Here is a 25,767-nt window from a genome sequence, read left to right as displayed (position 1 = left end):
TGCTTCTGAGAAGCTCAGTACAGCATCAGGAAAGCTAGAATCACCATCAGGGGCTCCCCAAGGTTTAGCTCTCCAGAAACCAGAAGACCGGGGCTTGTTTTTTGACTCTAGTCTCTCACAGCGCCCTCAGAAGCCAAAGAAACTGTTCTGAACAGTTCCATTTTCAGCACCTACACACCATACTCATTGAGAAAAAGCAAGGCAGGAAACTTCTGGTCTAAAGATGGCAGAGTGAGGACATCTGTACTTGCCCGGAACCAACTGAAGACAGCTGCATGTTGACGAAAACAAGCATGATCTTCAACACCACGCACAACACCTGCCTGCCTAGTGGTGAATAGGAACTGAGGTGAGGGAGGCCCCAGATGACTCCAGGTGGCGCTCGGCACCCTGTGCACACACAGTCTACCCTGGGGTCCCTCCCTTTTGTGAGGTTGGTTGAGACCATTTTATCTAACACGAGTACAGGTGGCCCCTGGCACAGCGTGATCAGACCTTGACTGGAAATCACCAAGTGAGTCCACGTGCAAAATGCTTACTTACTGCAACAAGTGGAAGGAGGAAGGAGACAATAAATTAGTCCAGGGGTGGGCAAACTTTTTGACTCGAGGGCCACAATGGGTTCTTAAACTGGACCGGAGGGCCGGAACAAAAGCATGGATGGAGTGTTTGTGTGAACTAATATAAATTCAAAGTAAACATCATTACATAAAAGGGTACGGTCTTTTTTTTTTTAGTTTTATTCATTTCAAGCGGGCTGTAGTTTGCCCACGGCTGGATTAGTCCCTTTTACTGAAAGTGAAAAATGCTAGATGCCTCACAGTGTTTCCTGGCTGCACAGACCCAGACCAGTGGGCGGAGAACCAGGAGAGGCCGCTAATGGCCACTGGTCTCATCCCACCCATCTCCTCTCCCTGTGGCTCACTCCTCATTGGAGGCCAGCGTCACAGCCCTTCTAGTGTTAGAATTCTGGATGATACCAGTGACCCAGGTACTCAAGGTACTCTACTTTTTTCTCTAAGTAGAAAATTTTTATTTCTTAGGGTTCGAATCTCTGTGGATAGTCCCGAGAAGTATTCTAGTTAGGAACCCCTGGTTTCAATTGTTACTGTTACCGTCACATCCAATTTTTTATGACTATTTAGCTTCTTTGTCTGGAACCCCAGGCTTCAGAAACTCTTACACTTGGGGCCAAGGCAAGGCCACACAGGCATTAACTCATCTCCCCAGCAGGTGGCGCCCTTGACAGGTAGTAGTTTATGTCCACCTAGGTAGACAAAGGTGCTTGTGCTCATTCTCCACCACAAGTACCTTTGAGGACTCTCTGCAGACAAACTCCAAATGCAGGGTGGGGTGGGGAGGTCAGTAACTAGTCCCCACTGGGGAATTAAATGAGCAACTGCACCAATCTGCCACCTAAAAATGCAAGACAAGGTTTAGCTTCTAAAGCAGTCTGCAAGTAAGTGAGATTGGGCTGTGAGCTCACAACAGGAGACCTGGAGAAGGGCTCACGGACCTCTGAGTGCGTGGCCGTACCTGGGCACTGACGTGACAGCAGTTCTGTGTCCGTGTTCCCTGCATTTCACTCACCTCTGATTGTGCTTTCGCTTCCTGCATGAGAGTCAGGATGGTAGATTTTGACCTCGCCGATGACAAAACAGACTGTAATCTTTGCTGGTCCCCCGCTGAGACTAGAAGTTGATCCAAACTAAATAATATAAATACATTAGGAGAACATTAAAGAAAAAGCAATTTCTCTATTTTGTAACGACGCATTTAAAACAATCTCCTTTAGATTGTATTGTAGGTATTTTCAGTGGAAATAACTATGGATTCAGGGATTCCCCAAGGTGTTAGGGGACCAATGTGGTAAACAAAAGTTGTTATATTAAAAAATATACAAGGTATAGGCTCAAATGAAATGTTTTGAGATGTTACTGATTTCCTGTTTAATTGCAGCCACCTTCACAGGTCCCAATTCTTCCATGAGGCGCAGCCCTGTCCACCACCATCTCTGAGCAGTTCCCTAGTGAGAAGCCTCTCCTGAGCACAACATTAGGACAAACACGCCCCCCTGCAGGCACCATGTCTCTGTAATGGTATTGAAAACAAGGAGCTAAATGTGATGTTGCTATCCTGGGCTGGATGCTGGAGCAAAAAAGGACATTTTGGGGATTTATTCAGTGACGTCTGAATCAAGTCTGTAGTAACTGTGTTCCAGTATTAACTTATTTCGATTAATGGATGGTGGTAGTATATGATGCTAACATTAGGAAGAGCTGGGTGAACGGTGCATGGAAACTGCATTATCTTTGAAACATTTCTATAAATCTTAAAACTAGTGCATAATAATAATCAAAAAAAGGGCAGATACTTACTTAACTGACCAGCTTTTTCCAGAGGGCAGATCCTGGGTGGTTTCACTCATATTGGCTGAACTGGGTGCCCCAGGCTCACTGGCTTTAGGCCTGCTTCCTCCTGGACAGGCCCTGTCCGCCCCCTGCACAGGACACAAAAGGGCAGTGGCCCCATTGAGGCCTCCGGCAGAGGAGCCAGGGGACCTCCTGGGCACGATCTCCAGCTCTGTCTTGAAGAGCACAGCCGTGGGCCCTGCGGGGAAGTCCTCATTGCACAGCTTGTCGAGGTCGGGCATGCTCAAGGCCCTCAGCTCCTGGAGCTTGGAGCGGGATACCGGCGAGGGCTGGGTGTGGCGCACCGAGGACTTGTTCTTCTTGATGGGAGAGGCCGGGGTCACCATTGGGGTGGGGATTCCGGAAGGACCAAGCGATTGCTTCGGGTCGGAATCAGGGCCCTTGTTCCTGGCCTCCACCGGGTGATGCCGGGGGACGGTCAGTGTCATGCTGGATGGGGACTTGGTCATCTGGGGGATGAGGGTGCTGGCTTCGCCCTGGCTTTCGCTGCAGGAACTCAGGCTGCGTCGCAGTGACCTCGCTGCCAGGTCACTGGGATGGCTGAGGCTCCCTGAAACTACGCTGCCAGAGGACCGTCTCCCAATGGGAGGCTTGGAGCTCACAGACAAAAAAGCAGAAGCCCCAGACTTGGCCAGGGATCGGTCCGAATTGGCCAGGTTCTCAAAGGACTTGATCCTCTGCTTCACCGAGAAGAATGAGGTAGATTCATGGGGCCAGTGCTGCTCCAAGTAGTAGTGTCTTCTGGTGACTCGGATTTTGTCGGTGATGAGGCAGCTCGTGTCCTGCACTGAAAGGACGTCCCCTTCGTCGGTGGTTGGGAGGGCCCTTGACGTCTCCAGCAGGGGCTTCACACTGTAGACGCCCGGTGCGTTAGCCAGACCAAGACCTTCGCCTCTGCACCCCTTGGCCTCCGGGCCGCTTGTCCCAGGGATCTGGCTGTCCCGGTGGGAGCGCCCTGGGCTGTGCAGGGAAGGCCCTTCCCGTCCAAAATGGCTCGAAAACTGGGCTGGCATGGAGTAGGTCCTGGTTGCCGGCCTTGGCGTGAAATAGGGATGCTCATCCAGCGCTGGGGCCGCTGCTGTGCTGTTCTTGGGCATCTCCGGGGAGGCTGGCACCTGGCTTGACTTTCCCGGGGAGGAGGCGGCCAGCTTTGCCACGCTGAAGGAGCGCTGCATTTCCGGCTCCACCGGGGAGGCGTGGGACGCCAGTGCAGGTGCATGGTTTGGGGACGATTCCACTGGCTGGTGGCAGAATCTAAGTTCACTCTTCTGACCGTTGCTCGGGGTCACGAACCCTCCCTGTCTGCCCCTTTCGGCTGGCGTGTCACCACATGCATTCTTTGGCATTCTTTCAGAAGAAATTTCAACTATTTTCAGCTGGTTGGTTCTTTCTGGGGGATCATTAGCAATTGTTTTGCTTCCTTTGTCACCACCAGTCACCCCAGGTTGGGCTGCTTCTGGTACCGAATACATTAGGCTGGCTGCGAGCTGCTGGCCCTGCCGGGGAGGTGGGGGTTCCCGCCGGTCCACTGCTATGGACACGCTGCTTCTCGAGGCGGCGGGACCTGTCCCCGAGGCCGCCTTGCTCTCTGGTCCACACTTAGGTCTGGGGGCGGCCGGGCTGCCTCTGTCGGGTCCGGAGTGCACAGACGCGTGGAACCTGTTGCCCGCACCTTGCTCAGGAAGAGCCCTGGGAGAGGTGAGGGGCGAAACGAGTGGTCTGATGCTCGTGTCAGAGGCTGAGAGCCTCAGTGACCCCGAGGCTGCAGGGGGTGGCTTGCTCTCCGGCGCACACTGGGGAGACCTGGCGGTGGCTGCGGCATTTTTGCCGGGTTCCTCGTGGTCGGCTCCGTGGGACCGGTGTGACGTGACCTTGGAGAGCATTTTGTGCGAGGCCTGGGGTGAGACCAGGGACCTCCTGGGGTCCGTCCCTCCGGCCTTAGGCGTGTTAGCTGCAGGGCCCTCGGTGCTGCCTTTGCTTTTGCTCTTGCTGCTCAGCCTCTTCAGCTTAGCACCGGACTTGGGTTTCTGACCGTTACTTACAAGGGTCTCCACGGAGCTTTTTTTAGGTGGGTCTTTATTTTCAAGATTCAGTTTCAGCGGAGGGGGGCTATTCGGCACAGCAACCCCCTTTCTGTGGCTTGTGCTCAGCACCTGACTTTTGGAGTCAGGACTGGTGGCTGGCATGGCGGGTTGCCCCTTGTCAGTCCTGCTCTGCAAATGAGCACCTTGGTTGCTTTTATTGATCTCTTTAAACCAGGCCATGATGGGCCTCCTGGAGACCAGTTTTGGTTTCTGTAGCGGCTCCTCCAGGTCTTGGCTTTCGGAGCTGTGCAGGTTTGCCAGGGCACATTCCCCGTTCTCGGGGGCACCCGCACTTTCAGTTGCGTTCACACTTGTTTCTTGTTTTTCATCTGTGGTTTCACCATCCAAGTCGTGTCCCAAACCATTCACCATGTTGGGAGAGCTGAGGGCGACCGGGGCGCTGTGACGATGCCTGGCGGCTGCGGAGGCCTGGTGGTTTTCCACAGCTGAGCCGGTGCTGGGGACCCCCTGGTGCTGTGGAATCTGTGGGTCCACGGGAGGTTCACGCCCCTGAGCACTTCTGCCCCCGAGGGGAGACGGCTGGGCAGAGCTCGGGGTTGGAGGGCACGAGGCTCCCGGCATGAAGTAGGCTCTCTCACGTGGACTTCCCACGGCCTCACCCAGAGCACTGTGCCGCAGGGGCAGGCCTCCGGCTGGCACAGGGCAGGGCGCCTCCTGGGCAGGCATGGGCCCCGCCATGGAGGTTGGGGTGGGGAAACCCCCTGTGGAATAGATTTCAATTTGCTCCTCCTCCGATTCCGTAGTGTCTTCCCTGTGAGAAGACCCACGAGAACGAGTAGGTGACCGGGTGTCCCTGGTGCAAGCTCGCAGGGCATCAGGGAGCGACTCGGGGTCAGAGGATGAGTCCTCGGCGTCCCCGTACATGGAGGAGAGAGACAGCTCCGTGCTGTCAGCAGGGCCTGACAGGGATGCGCTGTCCTCGTGGAAACTGCTGAGATTTCTAGAATAGTTGCTCAGAAAGTTTTTGTTCACAGTAAAATGTTTGTCAGGATTAACTGAATCCAAAACAGAAGGCTGGGAGGTCCAGGGGGGGTGAGGGGGTTGGCACGCAGCCCAGGCCCTCTTGGGGGTGGGGGCCTGGTTCCCGGTGGCTGGCTCAGCTTGGCGGACACTTCCTCCTGCAGCTCCTGTGGGCAGCTGACCCTGAGCACTGCCCTCCGGCCTCGCCCGGTGCCCTCTGTCCGGAGACGGAAGTCTTCCTTCCGAGGCATCCTGCTCCTCGAGGCATCTGTCCACATTGGTCACAGGGCAGCGGTGCTCCGAGGCACCACCACACCCCCCTCTGGCCCGGTCAGTGAGTGAGGTCCAGGAGTGGCTGGCCTGCGGTGCCCTCCCAGGCTCAGAGTCTGTTCCCTCAAGCCCAGCAGACTCCCGGGAGGGTGCAGGCACGAGGGTCCCTGCCAGAGTTTGGCTGTGGTCGCCTGCAACTCCTCGTGTGTCCTGGCCTGTGAGGAGGGCTGGTGACAGGACAGTGCTGGCTGCAGCCGCTCCCTCTGCCCCAGACCCTGCTCCCCCAGGGGCAGCTGCCTTGCTGGTGGTGTCGGGCCCGCCGGTGTCCAGGGGATGAGACCCTGCTGTCTTCCCTGGGGAGGTGCTGTGGACCCGGGCAGGGCTGCCCTGACGTCTGTCCTCAGACTTGGGGGCCCTGGGCGGCACTGGCTCTCTGGGGTCCTCAGGCCGCCTCCCATGTCCTGCGTCCATGGAGGTCTTGCTGGGGTCCGGGTGAGCAGCCCCCTTCTGCCCTGGGGAAGGGACAAGGTCTGGGGAGCCGTCCAGTCCTGTGTCAAGAAGGTAAACAGAAGGTGGAGTGGGAGGAGAGAAGAAAAGAGGGAAATGTGAGAAGAAAAATAAAGTAAAATATGGAAAACTGTAAGCAATCTGTCTCTTTGGTCTTTTCAGAAAGACATTCCACAGGCAGGCAGTCCTTGTGTTCACCACGTGTCTCATGTACTCGAAGGCACACGCCACAAACGGGTGAGGGGTGTCGCCTGGACGGAGAGGCACACTGCCGTGGCGTGAGACGCAGGCAGCTTTTACGTATGGTGAACCTGTGTAAGGGTTTTCCCACCTGTTCAAATTCTCCACATGTAATGATTTTTAGGGGAACTTCTACCCTCCCCTGTAGAAGCATAGCGAATGGTAAACCAATCTTACCCGTCCCGGGGTATTGCCCCTGGTCTGGTCCAGCTTCGGGCAGGCTCTCTGGGAGGCGGCCAGCTCCGGGGTGGGGCCCATGCCCGATGGTCAGCTCCCCCGGAGAGTCCTGGCACAATGACAACAGCAAGTCACTGTCAGTAGCTCTCCAAGACGTCATACCCAGAGGAGAGCTGGTTTGGGAAAATTCAGAAATCCCAGACTAGGGGCCGCAGAACGGGACTAGAAACTGCGTGGTCTGGTCACTCTTCCCAAGCCTCAGCTTTTTCAACTTTCCACTGTGGGTGATCAGGGACGGGCAAATCAAAACCACAATGGGATGCCACCTCATACCCATTAGGATGGCTATCAAAGAAACAAACAGAACCCTGGCTGGGTAGCTCCGTTGGTTAGAGCCTTGTCCGGATATGCAGGTTCAATCCCCGGTTAGGGCACATACAAGAATCAACCAATGAATGCATAAATGAGTGGAACAACAAATCGATATTCCTCCCCGTCTCTCCCTTTCTCCTTTCCTCTCTCTCCCTCTCTCTCTCTCTCTCTCTCTCTCTCTCTCTCTCTCTCTCTCTCTCATTTTAAAAAAACAAACAAAACCAACCAAACCAGAAATAACAAGTGTTGGGCAGGAGACGAAATTAGAACCTTGTGCACTCGTTGGTAGGAATGTAAATTGGTGCAGCCACTTTGAAGAGTGTGAAGGTTCCTTAAAAAAACTACAATAGAACAATCATGATCCAGAAATCCCACTTCTGGGTATATTCCCAAAATTTGAAAGCAGGGGCTTGAAGAGATATTAGTACACCTATGTTCATGGAAGTATTATTCACAAGCAGCCACTTTGAAGAGTGTGAAGGTTCCTTAAAAAAAACTACAATAGAACATCATGATCCAGCAAATTTGGGTATATCCCCCAAATTTGAAAGCAGGGGCTTGAAGAGACATTAGTACACCTATGTTCATGGAAGTATTATTCACAGTAGCTAAAATATGGAAGCAATGCAAGTGTCCACTGATAGAATTAAGAAACATGTGGTCTACACGTACAATGGAGTATTAGTCTCAAAAAAGAACAGGAATTCTGACATGCTACAACATGGATGAGCTTTGAGGACATCATGCTAAAGTGAAATAAACCAGTCACAAAAAGAACTGTATGATTCTACTTACATGAGGTAGGAAAAGGAGTTAAAATCCTAGAGACAAAGTAATGGTTTCCAGGGGCCAGTGTGCGGGGACCGGGGAGTTACTGTTCAGTGGGCATAGTTCCCATTTTACAAGATGAAGGGTTCTGGAGATGGACGGTGGTGATGGTTTAATAACATTATGACTATTATTACCACTGAACTTTACACTTAAAAATGATTAACGTGGTAAACTATATTATATATATTTTACCACAATTTTAAAAATTGAGAAAAAAAAAGGGAGGGGGGATGAGAAGACTTGCCCTAATTCAGGATTTTAAATAAAAGACAATATTAAGTTATAAAAACAACATGCATCCTACAAAAGACTATATAGATGGAAGGAATTATCGATATTATATCGCATATTGATACCCAAGACTGTCAACTCAGCTCCTCTGTGGTAGTTAGGGGGAGAACTCATCTGGATAAATGACATGGGCATTTAATATTTCAGAATTTCACTTTAGCTTCCTTCCTTCCATCTAGTATCTACTGTAGAAAAATGTTGAAACTAACTTTCTAAAAAGTCAAATCAGATTTATTTGAAATGTACCCTCTGGGATAGAGTCAGAGAGTGGCCCAAAGGTGGCAGCAGAGGAAAGGGGTGGACCGACAGAGGGCTCTCAGCTGCTCTTGTGACATGTCCATCACCTGCTGCGGAACCCACCGGTCAGGCGTGGCTGCAGTGCAGGATGGCAGAGGGTCCTGGCCTAGACGGGGGGGGGCTGGGCAGCACTCTGCCCCAGTGCCGCTGGGTCGTACGCTTTGCAATGGTTGCTTTAGGTCATGCGAATCTCCTCTCAATTTAAAAGGCATTAAAAAATGGAAGACAACCCGCTGACCAAAAGAGAAAGATATCTTTTTCTAGCTTCCAGTATTTGGGAGTAAATACTGTATGGCAATGCATTCTATTTCCTTTCTCACGTGTAAATAAAATCAAATTTTGGAACTTCTTTGGTGCACAAGTTTTAAATGCCGTTCAAAGTTCGTATTGGGAATACGAATCCACAATGGCAAAAGCCCTTATTATTATAGATATAAATCATTATGAATAAAAATGCCAATTTGGCTTTATATAGTTATCCGAAATTTGTCAATGGTACTTTTTAAAAGGAAAGTATCATTTACCCATTAGCTGAACATTACATTTTTAAACACATGTGCTAGTTGGAGGGAGTAATTGTTTAGGAGGGAAAAAATGTGCATTTCTACTCTTTCTGTACGATTTGGAAAACCCCTTCTTTTGAGTATAGTTTTTATGACTTTGTATTTTCTGGTCTATTTACACATATGCTATATAAACCACTTGAATACCCATCTTTATAAGTATGGCCTTCCAAGTCACCTCAGCTCTGCTCAGACAGAAACCATATAGTTGAGAAGATCTTAAGTAACATTTGTTTCTCTTACTCTCTCCTTGCTAAAGGGAAGATATTCTGAAATTTTTAAAAACGAGCAATTTGGTAATTTTGGGTCATTCTGACCAAGGTGTAACCAAGTAATAACATAATATTAACTTGCATTTCATGTGGTGGCACGATACGTTTCTTTCATGTGACACAACAAGGCTACGAGTAGCTTTAATTACACATAATCACTGTAGAAAGTTAAATAAGATAGGGACCATTCAGGAGTTAATTGCCCTATGTTTGATGGTTACCCCTACTCAGAAAGTTAAATAAGATAGGGACCATTCAGGAGTTAATCACTGTTGCCCTATGTTTGATGGTTACCCCAACTTTGTGAGTGGATCAGGGCACACGGCATCCCGACTTCACGGCCAGACAACTGTGGCTCAGAAAGGCGCGGTAACTTCAAGAAGTGGCCACCCAACCAGTCAGCGGAGACACCGGGCCAGACCAGCGTTTTCCTCTACCTGCCTCGCACTGCCCTTCCATCACTGACCACAGGCCCCATGCACAGGTAAGAGCGATGATATCTTTTGGCCAAATGATCTATGACTGAACACCTGGGCCCTTCCCCTCCCAACCTGCTGACACATTCCGGAGCAGTCAGTGCACTGAAATGAGTGACTGTTGACAAAAGATAATTCTCCAGTTTGGCTCAGTGGATAGAGCATCAGCCTGCGGACTCAAGGGTCCTGGGTTCGATTCTGGTCAAGGGCATGTACCTCGGTTGCGGGCACATCCCCAGTAGGAGGTGTGCAGGAGGCAGCTGATCGATGTTTCTCTCTCATTGATGTTTCTAACTCTCTATCCCTCTCCCTTCCTCTCTGTCAGAAATCAATAAAATATATTTTTTTAAAAAGATAATTCTCCAATCATTGTCCTTGCTTTTAGGCACACGCCCTGTGCATTAACACTCTCCACCTTCATTCACACAGCATCCACCTAGATCCCAGGTACCTGGGAGAAACTCAGTTACCTTTTCCACAGCTCCACCTGGTCGGAAGCCAGTCATGGTCTCGTGGACGGAAGCGGCCTGGGCCTTAGATTCCAGACCCTGGGGGTCATTACCTCCGGCAGTCAGGTTTACTGTCTCGGACGCGGTGGGCCTGGCTGAGGCCTCCAGCCCCTTGCAGTGTGGGCTGACCCTGGCCACTGGCCTGTGCCTGCACCCCAGGCTTTCACTCCTCTGCTGGGGGGCACTGGCGCTGTCCACACTCACCAGACTCTGGGTATCAGCTTTGTATTCCAATTTGGGTGAACTCCTGGACCCCGGCAGTTCCTTCCTCCTCAAGCAGCCAGAGCCACCCTGGGGGGCCTCTGCAGAAGACAGCGGGTTGGCTGCATGGGGAGGAGTGTCCCCCAAGTCCCCTGGGACACTCTCTAAGCTCAGGGAGCTGCCGAGGAGAGGCACCGAGGAGGCCTTGCTGACCAGTGTTTTCTGGGGATGGTCCTCTCGGTTGTTGACACCCATGACCTTGGGAGAGGTCAAGCCATGCCTAGAGTCGTCCTCTGTCAGAGGCCTGCCGGCACCTGGGAGGCTCCCTGGGAGGGAGATGCAGTCCCCTTCGCCCTCGAACTCCTCCTCATCACTGGCGTCGTCTGCGTAGCAGCCCACCTTCCTCTGGCGGCGGAGAGGGTTGCGGAGGACCTGTGGGCTCCCGGGCAGACTGGCTTGTCTGGCGACTGTCACCTGCTTGTGGAAGAGCCCAGAGCCCCGCTGGCTTCCTAGACACACAAGGCTGTTGGCCCTGGCTTTTCCTGGTTCCTTGGGAGCTGGTGGGGAGAGAAAGTCAGATGAAATAGCTTCCCATCCGGCTTGATCTTAACAACTTAACCCCTGAGCGTTTCCACAGTCACATGGCCCTCTGGTGCCCTCTGGCCACTGGGCGCCAGGCTTCAACAATACGCCTTTCTGAGGTCTGCAGGGACAGAGCGGACAGCCGGGAGTTTTCCTCTGGCCGCCCTTTTTGTGTGTTTATTTTATTTTTGTACCTGAACCTCTGAATTGCTTAACTTAAATGTGGGTGCTGCCTAGAGACAGGAATACATAACTTGTCACCATCAGGATCTCTAATGCATGGCTGGGGCTCAACCCAGATGCTGCTGCTGCTAATCCTCTTTAGGAGGGTGTCGGGGGACCAACAAGTGCCCCAGGCCTAGGCCTTCTTACCACCTGAGGTCCTTCCTTCATCAGCAAAAAGGCGGCCTGACTGAAGGGCAGGTAAACTCCCAGCCTGTGGGCACAGCTAAGCCTGAGGTTATAATCTACAAATGAGTCCCGCCCCGGAGGGGAAGCAAGGCTTGGGCTGCTAAGCAAACTCTACACATCTTGCTAAATAGAGTGAAAAATGACACATGCTTCCACCTTGAAATGTTCCTATCAGACTAGAGTGAGCTCATCCGCTGCTCCAGACGAGACACAGGGTGACCCTCCCCTGCCTCTCCTAAGACGGGCACTTTCATGTTCACACATCAGAGATAAACTGCAACAGGCCGCCACAGCAGCAAGTCTGAGGAATCACTACCGCTCATGTCAGAGCCTTTTCTCATATACTGAGAAGATAATCAATGAGATTAAATGTCTGTCTCTTATAAGTTCCGAATCTTTCACTGCTTTCTAAAAATAATTAAGTCAGGGTCTCAGGAGGGAAGGACCTGACATTTGGCTGGTATTCCCCTCAAACATAGGTCATTGGGGTGCCAAACCCTGGATGCCATGCATTTCAAGACTCCGCTATGTACACAGCACCCAAAGGCCACCTTCACCACTGGGGGTAGAATGTGTGCCCAGCCCATTCACTGCAGAATCAAGTGGCCATTTTTAAAAAATAAACTCTGGATTTAGTCAGGCTAGAAAGATGGCTTCTGCTCAGCCAGAGGCCTGGCTTTCCTTTCTCTGCATATCACAGCGCTGTGGTATGCGGTAAGCCAGCGTGGCGGAGCCGGAGCGCAGTCCCCGCTTACTGGAGGCGCTGCAGCCGCTCCCCGCGTGCTCCTCGTCCTCCGAGCCCGCCACCACGAAGTCTGCCAAGGGGCCTGGGACGTCCGGGGTAAAGTACTGGGAGAGGTCGGCTTCAGAGAGCAGTGAGTCCTGTTGAAGAGGACAGTGTTGGACGGTTTGGAAGCGGAATATTCTCAACATTACTTCCTATCTTTCCAAGAACACTTTGTTCTAATCCATGGTCATTCGGAGCAGCTGTGGCGTGAACACCCACTTCCATTTACTTTGGGATGGCTCAATTAAACGTTTAATGAATCAAAAGCCAACGGTTGCTGCCAGACATTTTTTAAGGTTCTTTTTGTTTTGTTTGTTTTTGTTTTTTGCCAAATGTTTGGCAATGCTGAGAAAAGCCACAGCAGCCATGTATCAACCCTCCCAGGAAAAACAGTGAGGAAGCGATAGGAAAACAGAATGGAATTCCAAGCCACTTGTGCAGCCTGTTGATGAAACAGAACCCAGGGGAGCTCGGATCCTGTGCTCAGACCACTGGGACACAGGAACAGCCAGCCGGGAACGATGCCACCGTCTCCTTAAAGACGCAGGCCCCCCAAATCCAACCAGGGCCCGCCCTCTTATTATGGAGCATTTAGAAAACTATTTTTCAAATTGCAGTTCGGTTCTTTTATTCTGTTGCTCTATTTCTTTTCCTGAATGAATATTTAACAAAAGAAACACATTCATATTCTTGTTCTCAAATCAGCATTGTTTGCTATTTCCTGTGTAAAGTGGCCAAATGACTCATTGGACAGAAATACAGGCTGGGCCCTCACATTTGATTTCTGGGCTCCAGGGATTTGTTCATGGGCTAGCGGAGTGAGGCAGCAGTGCACCCTGACTCACCTTTTTTGCGAGAGAGGGACTCTTCAAGGGGGTACCTGTTGGGGGAAAAATTCACCATGTTGTCAACAAAGCTCCAATCTGTACAAATAGGCTCACATCCTTAACTAGAAAAGGAGGAGCCAAACACACTAAACAAAGCTCTCTCTGCTTGACTAGCACTGATGGGCCAGGTGCACAGGTATCGACATGCATGCGGTCTACCTGGGAACCCCGTCCCTATCCCGCCCCACCTCCCGAGATTCTGCTCATGCTTTAGGACTGAACTCAGGTGCTACCATCTCCATGATGATCCCAGTTGGGAGGCACTTCGTCTGAAACTCAAGAGTATTTTATGCTACTCATACACCAATTCCCACGCACACGGTATAATCAAATTATAAGTAGATTCATCTCATCTCCCTTCCTCAGCTCTTTCACTATGTACAGGGCTGAGACCCTCACTGAGCTGACCCCACGGTGCTCAGCATGGCTCCTGGATAGGAAATGTGTGTTGAGTGGACTACAGGATGAATGAACAAAGGGACACCACCCAGGAAACTCACGCAAGAGCCGGGAAGAGGGTTGAATATCTATTTTAGACTTTAGTTGAAGGATGAAAAGACTCAGCATTGAGACTTTAAATTACATGCCACGAGCCAAGAGATCTTGGGCATGAGGATCATGGCTTAATAATATCTTTTATAAATGACCGAGGGGCTCCGCTGGGAGCATGAGAGGACAGCTTCCAGGCAGGCCGGGAGAACGGGCTGGCTGAATAAAGAGCCCATTATGGCTGTGCCATAATTTTAAATATATTAATGATGGATGCAGATAATCAGGGTATTTCATGGTTTCCAAGAATTCCTATGCCTCTCCTTTCTTCTGACAACCAGCAACTCATGGCTCAATGCCCTTTCCTCCCATCAATCCTGACGTGAGTAATATCTCAAGTTCAGACATGTTTGCAGTTCCTTTAGGTTCCATTCTATAGGACTCCATGCTTCCTGTTTTAAATTCATATGAAATTCTTACTATCTCAGTCCTCCTCCGCCTGACCTGTTCCACGTGGGAAGGGGAAAGCGTGATTTCTGCAGCCTCGATTGCCTTTCTTAAGTTGAAACTTTTAATTGATGTCAAGAAACCCCGGGTTTTTGGATACTATACTCTGCATCTAACAACGGACACACCAAACAGCTGATATTTTGGTCTCGCTTCATGTTCGGCGAGCACAGGTCAGATGAGTTGCACATAAAGCCATGAAATGCTGCTAACTCATTTTTGCAAATCATCTTAAAGTGATCTAAGAGGCATGCGTGATTAGAACTCTAATAAAGCAGATGAAACTACTGCAGATATCAGAAGCAGCCACTAAGGGAAAGCATAGCATCTCTATGACAGCAACTTCTGTCCAACGTGATAATCACAGAGAGAGAACCCAGTCATACTGCACGGGAGTGCCCCAGGGGGCACCGAATGAGACGCTTCCGAAGGTTGAATGAAAATGTGCGGGTACAGTACCTAAGCCAGGAGAGGAACTGGCCTCTTTGCTGTCCTGGTAAGTGCTGCGTGCTATCACTTCATCCATTTCCTGCTCGGAAACCTGGATTTCAGCAGAAAGCACAAGTTAGATGGGTTTATTTACTTATTTCCCCCAACAAAAAGGAGCTAGAAAGAGAGGCAGAAGCTGAGCAGAGGCAAGAGGAAAGAAAACCAGGGGCCGAGGGTCCTGCTCGTCCCCTGAAGCCATCACTCAGGGCACAGAAGACCCGAGCTGGGCTGACTGGCTGCTGGAAACAATATACTCACAAGACCTTCCGTTGGCTCCCAAGTTCGTTAAGCAAAGCAATCAAGTGCAGGGGCTGGTATCTGCCTCTCTCTGGGACACTCACTTCTAACTCTTTTTTCCTAAACTTTATCGAAACAATGTCAAACTTACATCGTGACCTGTCACCTGTACATATTTTATCACATAGCTCCTAAAAACAAGGACATTCCCTTAAATAACCCCGGTACTATTATCAAATTCAGGGAATTCAATGCTGATACAAATGACTGTCTACTATACCTACATTTCGTGTTCCAGTTTAACCAACTGTCCTAGAAGTCTCCTTCAGAAACACCACTCAGACTGGAAGTGGTTCCCAGGAAGTTTGATGCCGGCCTGCGATAAGATAAGGGTTTTCCTGGAGAATGCAAATCACCGAGTCTTTCCTCAACTACATCTCTCCAGGGGAAAATGTCACTGAGCTAAATGCTGTGCACAGTGATGAACGGTTACAGTCTGCGCAAGCCCCTTATCTGCTGGACTTCAGTGGGCTGTCACCGACAAAGGTTTCTGCATAGTTATACTTCATGGAATTCCTTTTCTTTTTTCTTTTTCTTTTTGGCAATCCGGAATTCATTGCATGATCTAGGGTCATGTCTCTTTGGTCTCCTTTAAGCCAAAGCAATTCAGAGCCCTTCTTTGTCTTTCATGATGCTGATATTTTGGAAGAAATGAGGCCAATCCAAACCCTCAAAGGATGTGCCTAAATAGTTTCTTCATGCTTAGATTTAGATTATGCATTTTTGGGCAGAAAAACTATAAAACTCGTTTCCTTCTCAGTGCATCACAGCAGCACGCAGGGTCAGTGTGTTTCATAATTGGTGATAACTTTGATTAAGTGATTGGGACGGAGTTCAGCAGATTTCTCCACTGGATTTTTATTTTATTTTTATTTTTGGTCATTAATGGGTCATCTGTAAGGAGATAGCTTGAAACTATGTCAAATCCTGCTCCCCAGTGTATTTTCACTCAATGGTTTTAGCTTCATTGAGTATTCTTGTCTGAATCAATTCTTATAGTGAAGTTTTCAATATAGTGATTTCATAACTCTTCTTTTCCTTCTGTATTTTTTTTTTTTAATATATTTTATTGATTTTTTACAGAGAGGAAGGGAGAGAGATAGAGAGTTAGAAACATCGATGAGAGAGAACCATCGATCAGCTGCCTCCCGCACATCTCCTACGGGGGGTGTGCCCGCAACCCAGGTACATGCCCCTGACCGGAACCGAACCCGGGACCCTTCAGTCCGCAGGCCGACGCTCTATCCACCGAGCCAAACCGGCCTCGGCTCCTTCTGTATTTATTGGTATCACAGTAGGTTCATAGACCCCCCCCCCCCCCCCGCATAAGTTGTTATCCACCCTGTCATCATTCATGAGAAGACTTTTTAAAAGCCTGATACATGCTAAACTTTGAGATGTTTTAAAAGACAATTACATAACTTAAGTAACTTTTTTAAAAATTAAGGCTTAATTTTAAACTTAGAATGATAATTTTGTATACTAAAATAACATTTAGTCTAAATAATATTTGGTGAAGCATAGCAATTTGTCTTAAGTGTGTAAATATTTCTATACAGGATTTAGCATTACATTGAACCACAATCACATCATGGCCTTTATGTAATACTTTATAGTAGGTTCTTTGGAAATAAAATATGTACACATACATGCACAGTGGCATATACACTTGCTTACACACACACACCTTCATAAAGCAAAACGTAATTTTGTATAAAAAAGTCAGGGAAAATATCAGCTAAAGCAGTGGTTGCAACTTTTTCTTGATATTAGGCCTTCAAGATTTGCAATTGTTTTTCAGAGTGGGGAAAAAAATGGTTGGGGTTTGAAATGAGTGAAAGATTTCCTGGATAATTCGAATCATGCTTGAGAGCCCAGCACCAGTTAAAAACAGACCTCTACTATCAATACTTTCTTCTACTTAACGTAAGCTAGACGCTGCTGCTGAGCGGGTCCAAATCTCAGCTTGTCTAGACCTGGAGGGTTTGAATATCCCAAGCGGGCAGCCACTGCTCCAGCCGTTAGAGAAACAGAAGAAAAGAAAATCCTTGTGGTATTTCTCTTGGAACAACATGAAAACTAAGGAAGCACATACATTCAGTATCAAACTGTACTATTGGTAAGCAGCACAAAAATACACTAAACATAAAATGGAACCTTGACCAGAAGAAAAATATGGTATGATGTTACAACTGAGCACGCCATGTTTACCTAGGAGGAAGAGTGAAGTGCGGCCAAACAATTACTGTGGCTTTGCTGGCCATTATCTCCCACACCGTCAGGAGGACCATTTTATTGCGGCTGGAAACACGACTCAACCTGCGTGTTCAAGGATCGCAGACCACAGTCCCTCTGGATCATCATGCTTTGCACTGAAATGCCATCTTTGTTTGCTTGTCTGACTGGGTTAGCAAATCAGGCAGATGCTTTTGGGCTGAGGTGATGTGGACCGCTGAACAGACCGTGGCCTGCGTTGCAGTGGAATGGACTTGAAGTCAGCCGTGCCCTGAAGCCATCAGACTGCCAAGCACTGAGCACGGAACTTTCTATTGCGTTGCTGAGGGATGTGCCAGCTCAGCCACAGCTTAGTGGACTGCTTCCTGAGGTGAGAGGTGGTGTGGCCATGTGGGTGGTGGAACCCAAGAGAGGGCTCTGGAGCAAGGAGCTGAGGCTGGTCAGGCTGTGATGATGAGGCAAAACGATGTTAGAAGCGACCCAGAGCGTCAAGGGGAGAGCGGGGAAATGGAGTAAACAGGTGCCCAGAGAAAGTGTCAGGACTGCAGAACAGAATGGAGAAAAGGGGAATGACAAGGAAAAACGGGGGAGAGGTAGAAGGACTTGATTTTATACTAATGATTTCCAGGAAGCAGAGAAAGTGTCAGGACTGCAGAACAGAATGGAGAAAAAGGGGAATGTCATGGAAAAACGGGGGAGAGGTAGAAGAACTTGATTTTATACTAATGATTTCCAGGAAGCTTCTATGGAAGACATTTTTGAGAAGACACATAGACCAGAGAAAACAATAAGCGGGAGTGGGGGGGGCGGGGGGTGGGGAAGCAGTGGTGCTGACTCTGAATCAGTCTAATGACAGCCTCTGTCCAAGCACCGTGGCTGACATCACCTCTCAGGCCCAGGCATGGAGGCACAGCCGGAAGCACTTACTGGCACTGGGAGAACCAGGGCCACAGCGAACACCAGAGACACTAAGCACGATGCCATGACGTTAATGCACTAAGGAAATCCCGGGCGTGGCCCCTGAGAGGACCCACAGCGTCTCTTGGCACAGACTTCTTATTCTTAAAATGGCATAAAGCTCAGCAGCCTGGGACCACTTAGGACATAATCAAATAATCCTGCAAACAATACAAGGGAGGGGCTGGTGGCCACAGGACAGGCAAGGACCGAACTAGCATGACCAATGAGCATTCTGAGTTGTTAAAAGGAAAGGACTAAATGTTGTAAAATACAACCTGCTGACAATGTTAGAGACAAACTAATTTTAAACGATTTGTACATCGAGTGCTCAAAGTAACAAAAATTAGCATTCAAGGAGGGTTGAGTTGAACTTGCTGAGGTGTCTTGTGACTAGCTGAAAAAATTAAAAGCAACTGCACACGTTTAGAAGAGATAACCAAATAACAGCAGAGGCCTAGGGGACAGGGGCTACGATAACCTTCAAGTTCATTATTGGTCAATTGAGTGATATCGGTGCTAAAAAATATTAGTGGGCTGTTAAGCCTAATTACAGAAGTATTCTGCTCAGGTCAGGACGGCCCGGACAAGTCATCTTGTGTAATGCGCTCAGATACTCTGGATGCAGAAACCCAAGATAGGTTAAGTACCTCACCAGAGATCATCACATGGCCAGCTGGGGTTAACCAGACCCAGCACTGCTACCTTCTACCAAATTTTACACTCACCAATAACACTGTCAGAATTGTCTAATAAATCTTCCTGAGAACATGAAGACGAAGAAGTCCAGATCAATGATTCGTTTCCCCCGTGTAGCTGTCACCTGGGCCGCTGTGTGGCCTCAGGCTGATTCCCATCCCTAGCCGAGTCACCGCCCCACCCACCAAAGAGCATGTGTCTCACTGTAATGTGTGTGTCACTGCTCCTGGACAAACAGCCAGGCCGTCTTCCCAAACGCAGAACAGTATGAAGTACTTCACCTTTGGATTAGGGTGCCGGCCGATGACAAGGCGCACGGGTCCTGGGGGGCATTTGCTCAAGATGGCGTGGACTTTGCTTAAAGCAGCGTGGCGGACGTTGACCGAGTTCACTTCCAGGATCTGATCTCCGCGGCTAAGGAGGCAACATAATCAACACTGTGTTAATAGTCAACTTTTCATAAGGTTTTCTTCTGGGAGAGGTTTCTAACAAGGAAACTCTTCTGAATAAAGAAGTATTTCATCTTTGCATATATGTAAAAGAGCAACACGTTCATGTAAACACATTGGATTTTAAATTGGCAAAAGCCATTATGCTTATCTACCCAAATTTTCAGAAGTAGTAAAGGTAAATAAAACAGATAATAAGGACCACAAGGCAGGCTAACATTTCTTGAGCACGTAGTATATGCCAGGCACTGTACAAAGCCATCCACAGAATGGTGCTTGAAGGGGTATTATTAGTCCCATTATGTAGAGAAGACCACAGGCTCAGAGAGGTCAGCTAGAGGTCACACACTGTTGAACTCAGGTCTGTCTACCTCTCAATCATCACGTGATAGCCCCTCGACCACCATCCATTTCTTTTTTCCTACCATCTTGAAATGATTATTGTAATATAATTTAAGGAGGAAATATCTGAAGCTCAAAGGTTACCCAAGAATTTGTAAAAACGTTTCAAATTTGAACAAATGAGAAATTGAAGACAAGATGCCCATTTTTGACTTGAAATTATAGGGAGAGAACTCAGGACGAGAGAACAAAGACTCTTTATATGGGGTTTGAAGAATGTTCATTTGGCAGGCTCCAGACATATGGAACCATTCAAGAAAGAAACATCATCTTGGGATGTCATTAAAGGATTTTTTTTTCCTTGGGTTCTAAAAGTATATTTTCTTTAATGTACTTTGGATGATTTGCTAACTTTTTTTTTCATATGGAAATTCACTCTGATGATTAACTAAAAACATAATATAATCTATTAACAGGGCCCCAAGATGGCAACCTCAAGGAATGTCATTTTGATAATTCCTCAACTGCTCAAGGACTTAGAAACTTAGTGGGAAGAAAGGTGATACTGTTTGCACAGAGTGCTTTGTGCAATACATGTATGTTCTTGTGAAGTTTAGATGGGCACAGACCCATAGCAACTATTATATAACAGAATACCTAGGCATGTCTTGTATAAACAGGATACCCATGCTACCACGCAGCAGCTAGCTGGATCAAGAAATCAGACACTCAGTGACTTCAGACAGTAAGCATCTCGACATCACCACTCAGAAAGGAATGAAACAACAGAAAAGGTTCAAGAGATGACGCTGAGTAATAAAGGCATGATTTGAGGACTCTCTTGTACCCAGTGATCCTGAATCATAATGAGCAAGTCCCAGCATCTCCACTGAATTTCCCATAACTGAATATAGAAGTGAAAGGACATATTTAGAGAATCACAGTTATCTGTATAGAGTTGTGTTTTGTCATTTCTGAAACTGAACTTCTGTGTCCAAATAGAACAACACAGGAAAAGCCAAGATCCAGAGTTCTCTAATTCAACTGTTTCATTTTTATTAGCTTTTCACCTTGGAGATGCTATTAATTATAATCCAGGCTATATTTCTGCAACTAATACTAAGATTTAGAATCACATAAAGGAATGTAACAGGGCAGGTATCTGACGTGTATGTACTCAGAATATTCACGGACATGCCAGGTTTACTACGCACCTCAGATTGCTCTCCATCTTGGCCACGGATCCCGGGGCAAGGCTGTGAATGTAGATGCCCGGAGGGCTGTTCTCCAGGGCCAGGCAGCAGGCACCAATGCCCAATCCAACTCTGGGCTCTGCCAGAGGCATCATTCAAAGAAAACAACATCAAAAAACAAGCGTGAGTGATTGGAAACTGCATCAATGGATATTCAGACCAATAGCCATTTATTTCTTGACCAGACTCAGAATGTGAATCCTGCTTTTCTTTGCCCACATTGTCACATTCTGTTCATTAAATGAGTTCTGGCAGAAACATGGCTGAACCGGACTGGGAATTATTCAATGGTCTACTCTGCTTAGTTTGCAAATCTATTTTTTGGAAATAGGCAGAGTCGAGGTAATATATTTTATTTTGGATATATAACTTTAGGTTTTCTTTTACCTCGTTTTAGCACCTAATCCCTTGATTATTTAATTGCACCTCATATTTCTACAGCGGGTGGGGAGGAAAGAAAACAGAGATGAAAAGCAGTATGATTTGGGGATCACCCGTGACTTAGTTACTGGTGTTAACTGTATTCTTAACTATGATCTTTTCTTCTTTAAATTTTTATATTAGCCCTGGAATTAAGCTGGTTAGTGGTTTCTTTAAACAGGAGTCTTGGACACACGGCGATTCATCTGGGGAGAGCTCATAGGCCTGTGGGCTCCTGGTAATTTCCCTTCACTTTAGAAAATGACTGACATCTCCACTTTTGACCCCACTGTCCATTTAGAGAATATCATATGTTGTTGGTAGCAGGTCGTTCCAAAGAAACGATTCATAGGAAAAATATAAAAAGTTCACATTGTTATGTGAGAGCATGTAACAAAGGTGAGGAACAGCTGGCATCACCTTTGTTGAGCGTTACTTCCATGACAATTCTGTCCTTGGGCCCATGGGCCTTCCGACCCAGGGATGAGGAGTTGCTTTCATCAGAGCCCACCGCCGAGGTTCCCCCACTGGCGTTGAAGCTTGGGGAGCTGGATCTACTCATGTGTGTGGGGGTGGAGCAGGGCGTGAGGCTTGGACTCAGTAACTTTGTGCGGACGGTTAACACAAACAATCCACTCCGGATTTGCTGAGGAAACAAAACGAACGTAGGGCTGAAACATTCAGACCGTCCCTATGCCAAAGGGTGAAAAACAACACTAAACCCAAACCCAAACCAGAAGGAGATGAAGAAAAACATCAGAAAATAAAGGAGATCAATAAGAATGTCGTTACCTTAAAGGTATGAATGGCTTCTTGAAACGTCAAGCCCTTTATTGGTATTCCATTTACATCTAGGATTTCATCCCCTAGTGACCAAATAGGAGAATAACATTAACGTCAAGCTTTAATTTAGGGGAATCTGTCAGTATGCGAATAGGATACCACAGGGTCCCTGATTTACAACTCTGTAAAGTGAATTTTATCCTTGCATCCACGTTCCTTAGCTTAGCTCCCAGGAATGTCACAAAATGGAGCAATGAATGCATATTTCTTTACAGTAACTCTGTATTTCCACGTTTAATTAAAACAACTATGGGAAGCATCCAAGTCTTATTCTTTAGCCATTGCCAAGTTTAATATCAGATGTCCTATGTTTAGAGATCAAACTGCAAAAACGAAGTCCCAAGTCTTTCCTCATGGTCTCTGTTTAAAAACTTAAACCCACAGGCAGTGAAGCATGAACGCACATATGTGAGAAGCCACTCCCATCTCTGGGCCCAGAGAATCATCACAGAGCAGGGGAAATCATCTCAACAACAGAGACAAAAAGAAAACAAACAAAACAAAACCTTGTGAGATATTATTTAGGAATGGCAGCCCCACCTCTAGAAATAGTCTAGATGCCCAGCCTTAGTGGTGCTCCAGGTTCTCCGTCATTAAGCGGGCACGCTACTACACACTTCTGTGTCAGAAATTATTGTAGGCTAATGTCAAACTGCATTCACAGTCTCTCCCCTCAGCCCCCCATCCCGGACTCATCTTCAACTCCAAGAAGGTATAGTTAGGTCATTTTCAAGCTGTTGATAGTGTCTGCTGGGAATAGAAAAGAACTTGAACATCCTGTTGACTTAGCAGAGTTTGTTCTAGTTTGTACTCTTGTAACATAGTCTGTTTTTTTAAAAATAACAGTTCATCAAAAACGCTACACAAAGGGGCCCTGAGAGAAAAAGAGGTGGACCTTGCACAGCAGTGTAGGATGGAAGAGGGACTTCCCTTACCTATGACAGAGTGCAAAGCAGCACAAGATCTCTCACATCCCCTCCTGGGGATGGCCAGTCCCAGGAGCACACTGTGCACCTGATCAAAGGAACCCTGTCCATGAGTGTAAAAATGTAACCACTCCCCATGCATTTGTTGTGTGCCTTCCCTTTAATGCAACTGCAGAAGTTGTAAAATAAGTGACGGAATCTGTTTAAAAATCACCTGGCACAGCTGATTACTCAACGAGGTGAGGTTTTGGGTTTGTTGCCACATGGGAAAAGGATGGAAACATTAAAATGATTGCTCAGCCTTTAAAAATTTTCACACAAGATTTAAAGACGACAGACCATTCAACAGGTTGAAAATCCATTTCAACGACTTGTCTTTATTATAAATGATACAGATGGGAAAAAAGAGTATTAGGAAGACTCGCGTGCTATTAACCTTTCCTAAGTATTGATTTTGCCTCCGTTTTGCTGCAGTCCACCAGCGCTGCAGGGAGACTGTCAATCAAGTGAACACAGGGCACATCCGTTATGAAAATGCTCTGCTGCTAGAACTTTCCGTTGTTCTGTACACAGACACAGACACCCCTGGGAGCCAAGGCTTCCTCTAAGAGAGGGAAATAAGTACTCTGCCATCAACATATGAAGCCTGCTCACGTCTCATCATTAGCATCCAGGCTTCCAGGGTCACTGCCTGAACAAGGAGACTCCAACTCACTCTATCAGTTAATAAAAACAACAACTGTATGCTTCATACAGCAGCACCTATACTTTGGGCCAACTGAAATGAGCAGCCACACCATTTTTGAAGGTAACTGGAAATATTGTGATTTAATCATCTCATGAAGGAAGTGTGTTCATAAAAAGGAAGAAAAATCAGAATTCATGAACAAGGTCTGCGGATCTAATGTACAGCATGGTGACCACAGTTAATACTAAGTTCTATTCCTGAAAATTGCTCTGAGAGTAGGTCTTAAATGTTCTCGCCCTGCATACACAGAACAGTGATGTGAGGTGATGGAGGTGTTAACTAACTTTACTGTGGTAATCATTCCACAACATGTCATGTCATACACCTTAAACTTACACAGTTAACTATTAATTACATCTCTGTAAAGCGGTGTGTTGGGGGAAGCACGTGTTTAGCATGTTTATGTGAGCGGTAGGTAAAATGGTAGGTGCTGTGGAGAACTTAAAAGATGTGTACGTATCCAGTCCACAAACTCTCAGAAATCTTCCAAACAAGAAACCTGATCAAGGATCAAGGGAATAAGGAAGATATTTAAAGACCCAAATAAAAATAGCAAGCCACTTTTCACATATCTCATTTAATCCTCACAACAACTCTTCAAGGTTGGTACTAATTCCCCATGTTTTTAAGTGAGGAAAGTGAAGGTCAGGTTACAACTGTCCAAGGTCATGATGTGGAAAGTGCTGGATTCAGCCCAGGCTACTCCGCTCCCAAGCCCACAGCCCCCAACTGCTGTGCATTCACCCCACATCTGCCAAGGGGCAGATTCCCATGGAAGCAGAGCTCACCCCCACTGAGGACACCAAGAGGCTCTCTCCTACCTTCTTTAAGTCTTCCATCCTCGGCAGCTGATCCATTTGGGAAAATGGTCTTGACAAAAATCCCCATCTGTCCTCGAATGCAGTCCCGACCTCCGGCAATGCTAAAGCCAAGGCCCTGCACCCAAAGCAGACGGAGGTCCAGGTTATCACTGCAGTACTTACCTGAGGGCATCCTCCCCATTTCAGTATTTAACTGAGGTGTCTTCCCCAGCCACGCCCACAGTTAAGGCAAAAGGGTGTGACCATCTCACTCAGAGGCCCACAGGAAAGTACGCCTGGGGAGCCACTCACATACACATAAGGACACATAATCTATTCCCCTTTAAACGTTTGTTAATTTCATATAAAAACAACAATAATAAAAAGTAACCAATTAGAAAATATATGCTAACTTGCGCCTGAGGGCTACAGCGGGCAGAAGAGCGCTCACCTTGCCCTTTTCTTTGTACAGCCCGATGATGGAGATGACCGACGGCCGGATGAGCCTCCACGGAGACTCCACCTGCGTGGTGCTCAGGGAGCGGGTGGACTTCTTCACGATGTGGTATTCCTACAGTCAGCAGACAGAAGGCCAGAGAGTCCCAGCTACCCTCTGGGCCTCTGGCATCAGTTACATTCAGATTCTGAAAACCTCAGCTGTCTTTGGGGTTAGGTAGCCATTCCTCCCTGGTCCAGCGGCATTAAGAAAGTTTATTATGAAGAACACTGGAGAGCCCTGGCCAGGTGGCTCAGTTGGTTGGAGCATCGTTCCATACACCAAAAGGCTGCGAGTTCGATTCCTGGTAAGGGCATATACCTAGGTTGCGGGTTCGTTACCCAGTCAGGGCACGTATGGGAGGTAACCGATCAATGTTTCTCTCTCACAGAGATCTCTCTCTCTAAAAACATATCTTCAGATGAGGATTTAAATAAAACAAACAAAATTGGCTCAGTTGGTTGGAGCATCGTTCCATACACCAAAAGGCTGCGAGTTCGATTCCTGGTAAGGGCATATACCTAGGTTGCGGGTTCGTTACCCAGTCAGGGCACGTATGGGAGGTAACCGATCAATGTTTCTCTCTCACAGAGATCTCTCTCTCTAAAAACATATCTTCAGATGAGGATTTAAATAAAACAAACAAA

General features: G+C 47.7%; 1 protein-coding gene across 1 annotated transcript in view; it reads right to left on the bottom strand.

The window, feature by feature from the left end:
* PDZD2 (PDZ domain containing 2) overlaps positions 1-25,767 on the bottom strand; it is a 233,302-nt gene that overhangs the window by 8,437 nt on the left and 199,098 nt on the right. The window contains exons 9-21 of the mRNA XM_005857886.2: positions 25,076-25,195; positions 24,646-24,760; positions 22,100-22,173; positions 21,728-21,953; positions 20,849-20,966; positions 19,125-19,257; positions 14,626-14,707; positions 13,129-13,163; positions 12,252-12,378; positions 10,264-11,060; positions 6,692-6,800; positions 2,379-6,315; positions 1,591-1,708 (exon numbers count right to left, since the gene is read on the bottom strand). Coding sequence (XP_005857948.1) covers positions 1,591-1,708; positions 2,379-6,315; positions 6,692-6,800; positions 10,264-11,060; positions 12,252-12,378; positions 13,129-13,163; positions 14,626-14,707; positions 19,125-19,257; positions 20,849-20,966; positions 21,728-21,953; positions 22,100-22,173; positions 24,646-24,760; positions 25,076-25,195 — 5,991 coding nt within the window. The remainder of the gene's footprint in view (positions 1-1,590; positions 1,709-2,378; positions 6,316-6,691; positions 6,801-10,263; positions 11,061-12,251; positions 12,379-13,128; positions 13,164-14,625; positions 14,708-19,124; positions 19,258-20,848; positions 20,967-21,727; positions 21,954-22,099; positions 22,174-24,645; positions 24,761-25,075; positions 25,196-25,767) is intronic.

The sequence above is a fragment of the Myotis brandtii genome, unplaced genomic scaffold (genome assembly GCF_000412655.1).
Source record: "Myotis brandtii unplaced genomic scaffold, ASM41265v1 scaffold115, whole genome shotgun sequence".
Classification (NCBI taxonomy): domain Eukaryota; kingdom Metazoa; phylum Chordata; class Mammalia; order Chiroptera; family Vespertilionidae; genus Myotis; species Myotis brandtii.
The sequence above is the reverse complement of the archived record's forward strand: the minus strand, read 5'-3'. Positions and strand labels throughout refer to the sequence as shown.